This window comes from Hyperolius riggenbachi, chromosome 9 (genome assembly GCF_040937935.1).
Source record: "Hyperolius riggenbachi isolate aHypRig1 chromosome 9, aHypRig1.pri, whole genome shotgun sequence".
Taxonomy (NCBI): domain Eukaryota; kingdom Metazoa; phylum Chordata; class Amphibia; order Anura; family Hyperoliidae; genus Hyperolius; species Hyperolius riggenbachi.
In genome coordinates, this window is record NC_090654.1 from 239,916,304 (window position 1) to 239,928,954 (window position 12,651).

At 45.0% G+C, this 12,651-nt stretch overlaps 1 protein-coding gene across 1 annotated transcript in view; it reads left to right on the plus strand.

Annotated features, from left to right (window-relative positions):
• KIAA0586 (KIAA0586 ortholog) overlaps positions 1 to 12,651 on the plus strand; it is a 204,864-nt gene that overhangs the window by 148,697 nt on the left and 43,516 nt on the right. Inside the window, exon 31 of the mRNA XM_068254201.1 lies at positions 3,757 to 3,831. Within this exon, the coding sequence (XP_068110302.1) occupies positions 3,757 to 3,831 (75 nt within the window). The remainder of the gene's footprint in view (positions 1 to 3,756; positions 3,832 to 12,651) is intronic.

Sequence of the window (12,651 nt, forward strand, 5' to 3'; positions counted from 1 at the left end):
ATGTGAGCAGCCCAGGGGTGAGTCACCTGACATATGCTATTGTCCTGTGTGTGACCCGCACACCACACTAATAAAAAGCAAGGTATAATGAGGACTTTGGACATTTATTGGCGTGTAAAGAGTTTAATGAGGACATTAGGTGTGAGGAGAGTAATCTATCAGTGCATAATTAGAACTCTATGAATGTCACATGTACAGCTGGAGGTTTGATTTATTTAAATTTTTTAGTTATTTTATTGTAGCTGTAAGAGCAGTTTTACACAGTAACATTCAGCAAGTGGAAATGTGAACCCAACAAACTGGCGTGTGGTTTCCATGCGCATACGGGTTTGGAATAGGTCAGCAACTCTTTGATGCATGTACAGGGTGGTGTCTAAGGCCCTGTTCACATCTAAAATCGCTTGAGCAAGTGATTTTTTTTCTGTGATTAGCACAGTAATAATCACTGGACACTTCCCCGATTAAGAGCAATCACTAACTTTACTAATCACTAAGCTTTACTAAGCACTGTGCCACTATTGCTCCAGAATCGCAGCAGAGATGCTGCAGGTAACACGTTTTGCGATTGGCGCTAATCGCAAAACACCCGCGAGCGGCGCCAATCACGGCAGTAAGAACACTGCCATAGGTTAGAATAGCACTTTAAAAAGCGCTAGCACTTCAGTATAGCACTGTCAGAGCTCCCAGCACAATATTGGTGACCAGTCGCCATAGAGATTTTAGAGCTGCCAGTGAAGCACTGTCAGAGCGCCCAGCACAATATTGGTGATCAGTAACCATAGAGATGTTAGAAGCTAACAATGTAACACTGTCAGAGCCCCCCTTACAATATTGGTGACCAATAACCCTAGAGATATTAGAGCTGCCATTTTGTAGCATCGTCGCACTGTCAATACTAGCAACACCATATTGCTAGCTGGTTTTCTGCATAGTAGTGTGAGGATCCGGATGCAGCATGAGGTGATAATCTCCCCTGCTGTCACTATCTGTCATACAATAGATATATCCAACTCTTCGGAGCCATTTGTAGATACCTCACACTTTTGGAACAGTCTCCTAGCGGAAGACTTCTATACTTAAATCAGCCGAAAATCCTGAGGTGTTTGCCAGGAGATTTTAGGCAGACGCTGTGGGAGAAAGATACTGGCAGCGTATTATCTCTTTCATGAAGCAACGGTCTATATATAGTCATCAGCAGCTTTTTTACATCTATTGTCACTTAAGTATATCATGACTGTGCCCCGATTCCTGGTTCCCAGCCTTTACTATGTCCTTGGACATTTCCTGTTTCAGGCAAACTTTGCACGGTGTAATGACTGCAACAACAACAAAAAAAAAACAACAACAAAAAATTAAACGTTTATCTGTAATATTTCTAATGTATGAAATGTTTTGAATTTGTCTATTCCTATACTTGTCACAGAAAAAAAAAAACTTGTATTTTAAGATGCCGTATAAGAGAATCAAATCTATTGGGCAAAGAAAATGATTTGGGCCCCTGAGCTCACTATTGTTCTGTGTAACCATCCTTTTTGTTCTGTGTAACACACACACACACCAACACGATTAGAAGGAGGCACTCCAAAGGCGTATAAACAGTTGTTTATTCCACAGGTGACTAACACAACATGTTTCGGGGTTTCCCCCTTTCTCAAGTGTTTCCCCCTTTCTCAAGTGTATAGTGGAGGTGGTGACCCACTGAAGGATTGAGCACCGGCGGGCCAGGCTGTCAGTCCTGGATGAGTGACTGCTTTAGCATCTGCTTAACACACACACACACACACACACACACACACACACCTCAACACAATAGCACACTGGTCACTCTTAGCCACTCCATTCCTCCTTAGTCAGGACAGCGGTGCCACCTCCTCCTTTCTGCTGTGCAAGTCAAATGAAACACTGCTGCTCTCCTGCTTCCCCCTCATCACTCACTGTCAGACTCCTCACACAGTACAACAAGCTGCTTTTCCCCAATGATGACCTCTTTACCTTGCTCTCCAGCTGTTATTGTAAACACAGGACAAACATGCTGCCCCTGTAATCCCTGCGCCTGATGCAAATGTTTCACCTTGCTTCATGAGAGAACCGGCCATGGGCATGACCTTTAGCTTTGTGCTGATTGTTCTCGGCTGAGGCGGCTGGTTGGGTCAGACTGACAAGTATCCAGCATGTGCACAGCAGCCCCTGATGACCCCTTGATGCGTCAGCTAGCGATTCATCAGACCAAGCGCAGGCCAAAGTCATTGTTCTTCTACTCTGCTCCATTGTGCGCCACACAATTGGACCTCAGAACAAAATGTATACATACCTGGGGCTTCCTCTAGGCCCATGCGGGCTGATCAGTTCCTCTGCGTCCTTTTCCACAGCTTCCATTCTCCGCTATGGGCCTCAATAAGTGAGTCAGTCGGTGCCAGGTGCACGCGCTCCTCCGTCACGCACCCGTAGCTGGGAGCGTTCTGCGTATGCTGCGCATGCGCACTGCGCTTCGATTCGCTTACTGGGACCCATAGCGGAAAATGGAAGCCGCAGAGGAGGACACAGAGGAACTGATCTGCCCGCAGAGGCATGCCGGAAGCCCCAGGTATGTATACATTTTTTTTTTTGCAGGTTGTATCAGGTTCTCTTTAAATGCTGAAAACCTATAAAAGCATAAGGCTACTTACACACTAAGATGTTGCGTTTTAGGGGAAGTTATGGTCGCATAACGTGCCCCTAATGCAACGTATGGTGGTGTTGAAGTTGGATGTCAGATTGAGCTGCGTTATGCAGCTCTCAAAGCAGCCGCTCCAGTTTAGTGATAGGAAGTCCGGATCTTTTTAAGGATTTGGATCATTTGAATCGGATCATTGAAAAGATCCGGATCTTTGAACCGAATCATTTGAATCATTTTACTAGGGAAGCAGACTGGGTGAAATGACTAGCAGGACAGGACTTTCCCTGCACTGTACATTCTGTATGTTCCGGTTTCTTCCAGACAGACATCCACTGTGAACCAAATCTTTCATTGTGATGATCCGGATGATTCGACTCACAAAAAAGATCCGGATCAAATGAACGATTCATTCATGATCCGGACAACACTACAGTCCTACCACGAGTCTCTGCAGTGCAGTGAATATTAACTAGCCATGTGGCTGGCTGCGGAGGAGGAGGGGAAACCTCCTCCTCCAACATTACTGAGCATGTGCAAGCAGTCTAACGCTGCTTAGCCCAGTATAGCGTACAGCATACAGCACTTTGTTTAAACGTGCTGCGTTACTATGTAACGCAACGTGGGCACTGTGAACAGCACAATTGATTTTACAGTGCTGTGAGTTAGGCTGCGTTATTGGCTGCTGTAATGTGGGACTTTAACGTCCCACTGTGAAACCAGCCTTAAACAAAGAATAGTATTAGTAATGACTAGATTGGTACTTCCATATAATGCTTACCACCTACCACATGAGGTCTTACCTCAGCTGTTAGGAGGTGTCCCCACACTCGCTGTGGCCTATGCATGCCTGCAGGTGAAAGCAAAGCATTGTGGGTAATTGGTACCCCCATCTTATCTGGGTCCCCCCTCAGACATGAACAGTTTTGCATCTGATTAATGGTAAGCCCCTTCTTTTATATCTCAAGGTCAAACTGCATCGCTTAGACTCATTATAAAATCATATTAAGGCATGCATTTACAAATCTATACCCATATGAACAGTAACTGCTATTGATGTTATTTTTAAAGCAATACAGACATGCTTTCTATTTTTTGTGCAGCCGCAGGAGAAAGATTGGAGCAAACAGACAGAACTCTGGTGGAGCCCAGTGTCTACCTCACCTCTGCAATTTCAGGTATTACCGCCACATACGTATTACAGCCAGGAAAAAAAAGACCTAAAGGATTCAATGTGTATCTCTTATTAAAAAGTTTAAAGTTTTAAATAATGCAGTAATTTAAATGAGATTCCTCCAATGTCTCAACGTTTACCTGTCCCAGACCTCTATACTTCTGAGACACTATATGCACGCTCCTTAACCACTTTGGCACCCCTTTAAGACTAGAGCTGTCCATTTTCCTTTAAAGAGGAGCGGTTATCCATATTATCTCAGGAAAAAAAACACATATATAAGTAGATAAATACTTGCTCTTCTTACATAACATATGTATTGCACTGTCCACATTTTGATTTTAGTGATTTTTCTATAGTAAAAAAAAAAGAGAAAATCCTTCTTAGGATTCTCCATTTTAACTGTGTCTATCTTGAAGCCAATGCTGACATCATTTCCTCCCTTACTCTGCTCTGCCTGATTGTGTATGCATTGCTCGCCCTCCTCCCAATCTTCAGACAATCCCACTCAGCTCTGAAATAGAAAGTGCATTGTCTCAGCATGAGAAATATTGGCCAGAGAGGAACAGAGGTGTGTGAGGGGTAAACAGGAGGGAAAGAGGCTTCAGCCAATCAGGCTGCATTAGTTAAGTCTGAGAGGAAAGTAAAGAAGCAAAAAAAGACAACCCAGCATGCCCTGCAACTGCAAGAGTCAGGTAAACTGGGGAATGATAATTTATCAACAAGAAACGTAAGAGTGGTTTTTAACATTTGGATTGCCTGGTTAGCATCAGTATTACTTGTTTACCAGATAAAAAATGCCTGACAGTTACTATTTAAAGAAAATCTGTAATGAAAAAAACTCCTCCCGGAGCGGCGGCGATGTAAATATTTACCTTTTGGCTCCAGCGCAGGCGCAGTAACCGCTCTTCCCACGGAGATAGGCGAAAATAGCCGATCTCCATCGGGCCGCTGTACTGCGCAGGCGCAAGTCTCCTGCGCAGCAGAGCGGACCCGACGGAGATCGGCTATTTTCGCCTATCTCCGTCAGAAGAGTCGCAACAGCGCCCCCGGTGGAGCCCGAAAAGGTAAATATTGCACAGGCTGTCGGATTTGTCACCTGTGCGTTCTGGGGGCTGCAGCGAGACCGCCGTGGGACACAGGAGGACGGGGGAAGCCTCGATAGGGTCCAGAGGTTTCCCCCTACTGAGGGGAGTACCCCCCAGGGGAACTTTTTTTCAGTACAGGTTTTCTTTAACCACTTGAGGACCATAGTGATTAACCCCCCTACGGACCAGGCCTTTTATTATGAAAATGGCCACTGCAGCTTTAAGGCCTAGCTGCAGGGCCGCACAACACCGCACACAAGTGATTCCCCCCACCAACAGAGCTCTCTGTTGGTGGGGTCTGATCACCCCCAGGTTTGTTTGTTTGTTTATAAACAAACATTTTCTGTGTCATTTTTTTATACATTTTTTTTTTCATAATCACATTACCCTCCCTCCCCCCGTCTGCCTATCACAGCGGATCACTTCTGAGTCCCCAGGGGGACAGCTGTGTTACACTGCTGTCCCCAGTACTGATCGCAGCGCTGTACACTGTGTAAAGATGGCGATTTCGCCGTCTAACAGTCTCCCGAGCGGCAAAAGCCGCTCGGAGACTGAAGTCGGGGTGGAGCTCCGCCCCTCAAGCAGGAGATGTGCGTGCAGCCTGCGCGCGATCTCCTGCAAATCCCAGCCTAATTGGCGTTAGGCGGTCCTGGGGCTGCTGGCGCGACCACGCCCATTGGCGTGGGGCGGTCGTTAAGTAAAGACATATGATTGCTGTGATTGGCTCCTGCCAGATATATGGAAGCCCTGCTGTCAGCGTGACAGCAGAGTGAGTGGATGCAGTGGCGCAGGAATGGCGAGAGCGAGCAGACGGCGCGGGGGGGGGGGTGAGTGAAATCTATGCCCTAACAGGACTAAGCAGCCACAAACCGGACATAGATTGTAATTACCGCCACCTGGAAGAGGTTAAAAAGGACCTTACATGACATGTGACTTAAAGAAGAGCTGTAGTCAAAATAGCACAATGAATTAAATATTTTATTATAATCTTATAATATTCTTATATAAGTTAATCATTTCTTGTTTGCCCCCTGTACAATCTTTCCTATACCTGATTTACTTTCTGAAATTTATCACGGGTGGCGACATCTTTAGTACTGGAAGGCGATCTCTGCAGAATGTTCATTTACTGAGAGGTCTAAAGCCAGTAAAAAAAGATCTCTGGTTTCCCAGAATACTCTGGGAGTGAGAATTCTGCATAATAAACAGCTTAGACTAAGCCTTAGAGGGAGGGCGGGACTACATACCAATATATACTGTAGCGATAGGAAGTGTTTCTAATGCTGAAACCTGGATATTTAAAGGAAAAGTGGGTATCCTGAATATTTTACTGCATTCTACTATACCTCGTTACAGTTACTCTTAAAAGGGGCCCATACACCTAACGATTTTCCCGCCGATATACAGCAGATTAGATCACTGTGATCGAATCTGCTGTGAAATCGTTACGCAAACGATTGATTTCCGTGCGAAATCAATCGTTCCCATCGAGCCGTCCATGCGGGTCGGGAGTGCGTCGATAGCGGCGTTCGAATGCCCGACGACTGACGCAGTACAGCGGCAATACATTACCTGATCCGGCGTGTATCCCCGCTGTCACTATGTCTTCTTCTCCACTGGGTTCCGTGTTCCGGTCTGGCTGGCTTCACTTCCTGTCCCGGCAGGAAGTTTAAACAGTAGAGCGCCCTCTACTGTTTAAACTTCCCCGGACAGAAAGAAGTGAAGCTAGCCGGACCGGAACGCGGAACCCAGTGGAGAAGAAGACATCATGACAGTGGGGATACGCGCCGGCCGGATCAGGTAATGTATGCGGGGGGGGGGGGGGGGTTCGGTGGGGAAGGCAGCGGCAGCACCACCACCACCACAACAGATTGTGAACGGTTTCATGCTGAAATCGATTCACAATCTGTTTGCAGTAAAGGCAGCCATACGATCCCTCTCTGATCGAATCTATCTGTTGGTCGAATCTGATAGTGTACGGCCACCTTAACACACGTAAATACAGCCTCAGTCCTACTTAAAACTAGGCTGTGTTCCATTTTCTTTTTTTCTTACAGTAAAAGTCAAAGGATACCTATCCTGAGACAAAAGGAAAGCACAGAGGTATATTCATGCTGGATCTACATACCTGTGTGCCTTGTCTGTCCCCCCCCCCCCCCTCCCCTTTCCACCGGCCCCCATATTCACGCCTTGAAAAATTTTGACTAAAGTCAAATTTTCGGACAGGAAGATGTTTCTTGACATCACGCTCCCATTCCCTCCTCTTAGAGGTCAACCGAGGTGACATGATGAGAGAGATCTATGTATTTATAGTGCCAAGCACACACATAACTAGGCTGTGTTCCTTTTTTTCTTTCTGTGCCTGAAAAAGTGAAACATCAGGTATGCAAGTGACAGTTTCTGCCCTGGTCGGACTGGGTGAGACTATAGCATAAGCCTCACTGATAAGTAATTTTAGCCATAAAACACTTTTCTGTCAGTAAATGGCTTCTGAGAATAGGAAAGAGAGCTCAAATCTATGAATTATTGACCTTTTTTATCTGACATACTTCAATGAAGGTGTCATTGAGCAGAGACAACGAAACAGTAAAAACTTAAGAACTAGATTTAAATATAAAATAAAACTGGGATATCTAAAAAAAATAAATAAAAATTTTTAGGAGGAAGATGGATGCAATTGTTTTTCTCATCAGTTTTTTTTCACCTCTGATGTCCTCTAAGGAGAGTAAAGGGGGCGCAGAAGAGAAAGGTATAGAAGAGAACATTGCAGTAAGCTTGCCTCTACCTGTCTGAAAAACTTGAATTTAGCCAAAAGTCATGTTTTTCAAGGAGTGATTACTGGGATCGGAGGAAAAAAGGAGAGTAACAGACAACAACCGATATGTGCAACCACCATGAACATACCTCTGTGCTTATGTTAGGTTGCTTTACCTTTGGTCAGGAGTGGTTGAAGAAGTCAGGGCTTTCTGCAGTCTGCGTACCTCTCACTGATAACTAAGCAGCGGTCATAAAACTCCTATGTGGCTTGGGGGGGGGGGGGGGGTGATTAACCATCATCTTTCACCTGAGGCAGTCAAAACTTTAAGGCCCCTTTTATACTAGGCCTCTTTGCATTGTGTTACCCTTTGTGCACGCAGGGTAACACAACAGCAAAAAAAAGTCTATGGGACTTGTACATTCACCCCGCCGCGTTGCGCCATAAGTTCCCGACCCTCTGCAAAATCAACAGCATGTAACTGCGCAATGTCCACAGCGACAGTGGAAACAAAATGCAGGCAAGTCTATGGGCGACGCAGACATTTTTAATTTGTTGGCAGCAGCATGTGCGGAACAATGCAAATACGATAGGGAAGCCAAGTGATGTACTTGTTGTCACTGGGCGAGGGGTGGTGCTATGCATATGACCCTGCCTTTGCACACTGCCGCAGGGTCATATGAACATAGTTTTTGGCGGTGCAATGTGATGGAGGGGTGCATCGTACCCAAATGCTTGCCTCAGGTGTAAAACCAGCCTTGATGTACATTTTGAAATCTTTAAGAGGCGCGTTGCTAGCCATAAAGATTAGTGGCACATGCCCCGGATCTATTCTGGGATGTCCCTCAGGCAGAGAATCAGCTGTGGTATCTCAATGGCGGGCATGCTGGGAGCTGTGGTGCATCAATCAGGGGTATGCTGGGTACTGTGGTGCCTCTATGTGGGCATACTGGGTGCTGTGATTCTTCTATGGGGGCATGCTGGGACTTGTGGTTCCTCAATGGCAGCATGGGAGGGGGTCCACTAGAAGGCCAGGGAATGCTATTGGAGGAACTGCCAGATAACCTGGCAGCAGGCCAGCCCGCCCAGCAGAAAGCCAGTACTGCCAGCACAGAAGCCAGATAACTCTGCCTAGTTGTGTGTAAGCGGCACTGCTTATTCATGTGATATGCTGCAATTTTTTTTTGTATTAATGGAGAGGGGGCTTCATCCAACATTTTGCTGAGCAGGCCTACTTAGACCGCTGTTAAGTTCATGTAAATTTGGCTCCACCCATGGCCTCACATACATTATGGTATGTGGCCACACCCATTTCCCGGCTGGAGTGCCCAAAAGTGCCCCTGATCTCTTAGAAATCTAGCTGCACCCCTGACCTTTAACACTGAAATAACACTGTGGGATTCCAGGAAAGTCCTTTTTTGAAAAAAAGCATAATAGATGCAGTTGTTTTTCTCATCCGATTTTTTTTTTTTTACTCTTCAGGTTTCCTTTAAGCAGAGTTATACTTAAAGAGGAACTCCAGTGAAAATAATGTAATAAAACAAGTGCTTCATTTTTACAATAATTATGTATAAATGATTTAGTCAGTGTTTGCCCATTGTAAAAGCTTTTAAATCCCTGATTTACATTCTGACATTTATTACATGGTGTCATTTTTACTGTTGGCAAGTGATGTAGCTGCTGCATGCTTTTTTGGCAGTTGGAAACAGCAGTAAACAGCTATTTCCCACAATGCTGTCTGTTCACAGACAGGAAACTGCCAGGAGTACCACGGTACTGTTGTGGGAGCGGTTTCACCACAATATCTGTCATACAGCGCCCCCTGATGGTCTGTTTGTGAAAAGGAATAGATTTCTCATGTAAAAGGGGGTATCAGCTACTGATTGGGATAAAGTTCAATTCTTGGTCGGAGTTTCTCTTTAAATGTGATGTTATCTGCACCTTCAAGTGACACAATTGCCACTGTATGGTCTCCCTTTTGTTTTTTTCTCATAAATAGTTTCTGCTCTTTTTTTACTTGTGTGAGATCTGTCATTGTGCTGATGATGTCAGTACTAGGCACAGGGATTATTCACAGCACTTTTTCCTGCTCAGTGTCACTGCAGCCTGCTAACTAAAATGCAGGCTGTTTCCTACTTACAAACAGGTTCCGTTATAGGGGGTTGTTTTGAATTTGTTTTGTAGGTCGAGTCATGTGCCACACATAGTAAAACGTGGATAAATGTGCTTTTAACTGACAACAGTTTATACAATACTGTAACATGTAACAAAACTATGCAATAACAAACCAATACAGTGTATTTTGGACATGAGGACAACTTTGTATGTATGTAACCTTGCAACTTAAGTCGTTTGTAAGTAGCAGACTGTCTGTAGTCAGCTGTCAGAAAGAAGATGTTTCTATGAGTTCTTTGCACAAGGGAGGCTTACGGTGGCCATACGAAGGCCTGTTTCTATGGGCATGCGAACCGCAGAGGGGGAGGGGGCGCAGCGGGCAGGGGAGAGTGGGCATAGCGGAGTTATAACTCACCTTCCACGATCCCCGCATGCAGCCTCCATCTGCTTCCTGTCCCAAGCATCTGTCGCGTTGGTTACAGCGCCCTCTGTGATGACGTAACCGCATGTCATCGCAGGGGGCGCTGTTGCCAACACGGGGGACGCCTGGGACAGGAAGAAGATAGAGGCTGCGTTCGGGGATTGCAGAATGTGAGTTGTAACTCCGGTATGCCCACTCTCCCCCACAGCATATGGGGGCACCTATCTAACCTATGTTGGATTATTATGGCTCTGTACATATTAACAAGCTGACACATCATTGCATTCCAGCGGTTCTGGAGGTGTGTTTAGCTTCTAAGGGTACAATGGTTAATTTGCATATATTCAGCAGTGGTGCCTGGGAGACATCTCGAGCTCACTCCAACCTGAATTATCGCAAATTCTTTCTGTTTTAGGAAAGCAAACTTTTGTTTTTCTTAACATCTTAGTAAGGGGGCTTTTAGGACCATTGTAGTCCCTTACACACCCCAATGAGTTCTGGGTCACCATGAGCTTGCTGGTTAGTCTGTGCCTCTCGGATTTACAAGCCCTACTCCATAGAGCCAAATTAATCCATGCCATGCACTGATGAGGATCAAACAATCCGAAACAGTCTGTATGCATGTTGGATTATTATGGCTCTGTACATATTAACAAGCTGACACATCATTGCATTCCAGCGGTTCTGGAGGTGTGCTTAGCTTCTAAGGGTACAATGGTTAATTTGCATATATTCAGCAGTGGTGCCTGGGAGACATCTCGAGCAGTGGTGCTCAGCAGAGCTCGAATATTCGAGTAGCTCGAATATTCGAGCTCTTTTCCAGCTATTCGAGCTCGGTATTCGAGCTCCGAATAGCTGTAGCTATTCGAATGGGCTATTCGCGTACACTCGAATAGCCCATTCACTATTCGAGCTATTCGAGCAAACGGCGCTATTCGAGCTCGGTACCGAGCTCGAATAGCGTCATAGCCCAGATTGATGTCCTTAGAGCCAATCAGAGGGCTCCCAGGCCCTCTGACGGCAGCCAATCACAGAGGGGGACCCTGGCCAGCCCCTACCCTATAAATAGCGGCCGCCATGTTACGTTTCTCCGTGCTTGCCTGAGACTTGTACAGAGAGAGAGTTGCTCCTTTGTGCTTTGGCTTAGCAAGAGCTCTATTGTGGTCATTTACCTAGCGTTTTTGCTCACATACACCTCCTATACACACCTATATTGTTGTTAGTTAGTTAGACATTGTATTTTAGTTAGTAGCTTTTGTGTTACATAGAGACAGGCCAGCTGCTGCAGGCTTACAGCTTTAGGCCTCAGGGCCTTGCCTGTGTGGGCAGCTGTCCTCCTGTCCTCTGTTTATTTCTCTCTATTCTATATATTTCTGCTGTCCTTTACTACTGATTGTATTAGTATTGTAGTTATATACTGTAACTGTACTAGGACACTCACTGTCACTGTTCATAGGCTACTAGCTGCTCCTGCGTGTGTGCACTCACTTTCTGTGTACACACTACACACACTCTATTTCCTTCTGATAACTGATTGATTATTGTAATTGATTATTGTAATTAGTTAGTTGTACTTACTGTTACTACTTACTGTACTAGGAGTCTAGGACACTCAGTCACTGTTCATAGGCTACTAGCTCCTGCGTGTGTGCACTCACTGTCTGTGTACACACTACACACACTCTATTTCCTTCTGATAACTGATTGATTATTGTAATTAGTTGTTTGTACTTACTGTTACTACTTACTCTTACTGTACTAGGAGTCTAGGACACTCAGTCACTGTTCATAGGCTACTAGCTCCTGCGTGTGTGCACTCACTGTCTGTGTGCACACACTACACACACTCTATTTCCTTCTGATAACTGATTGATTATTGTAATTAGTTAGTTTTACTTACTGTTACTACTTACTCTTACTGTACTAGGAGTCTAGGACACTCAGTCACTGTTCATAGTCTACTAGCTCCTGCGTGTGTGCACTCACTGTCTGTGTACACACACTACACACACTCTATTTCCTTCTGATAACTGATTGATTATTGTAATTAGTTAGTTGTTTGTACTTACTGTTACTACTTACTCTTACTGTACTAGGAGTCTAGGACACTCAGTCACTGTTCATAGGCTACTAGCTCCTGCGTGTGTGCACTCACTTTCTGTGTACACACTACACACACTCTATTTCCTTCTGATAACTGATTGATTATTGTAATTGATTATTGTAATTAGTTAGTTGTACTTACTGTTACTACTTACTGTACTAGGAGTCTAGGACACTCAGTCACTGTTCATAGGCTACTAGCTCCTGCGTGTGTGCACTCACTGTCTGTGTACACACACTACACACACTCTATTTCCTTCTGATAACTGATTGATTATTGTAATTAGTTAGTTGTACTTACTGTTACTACTTACTCTTACTGTACTAGGAGTCTAGGACACT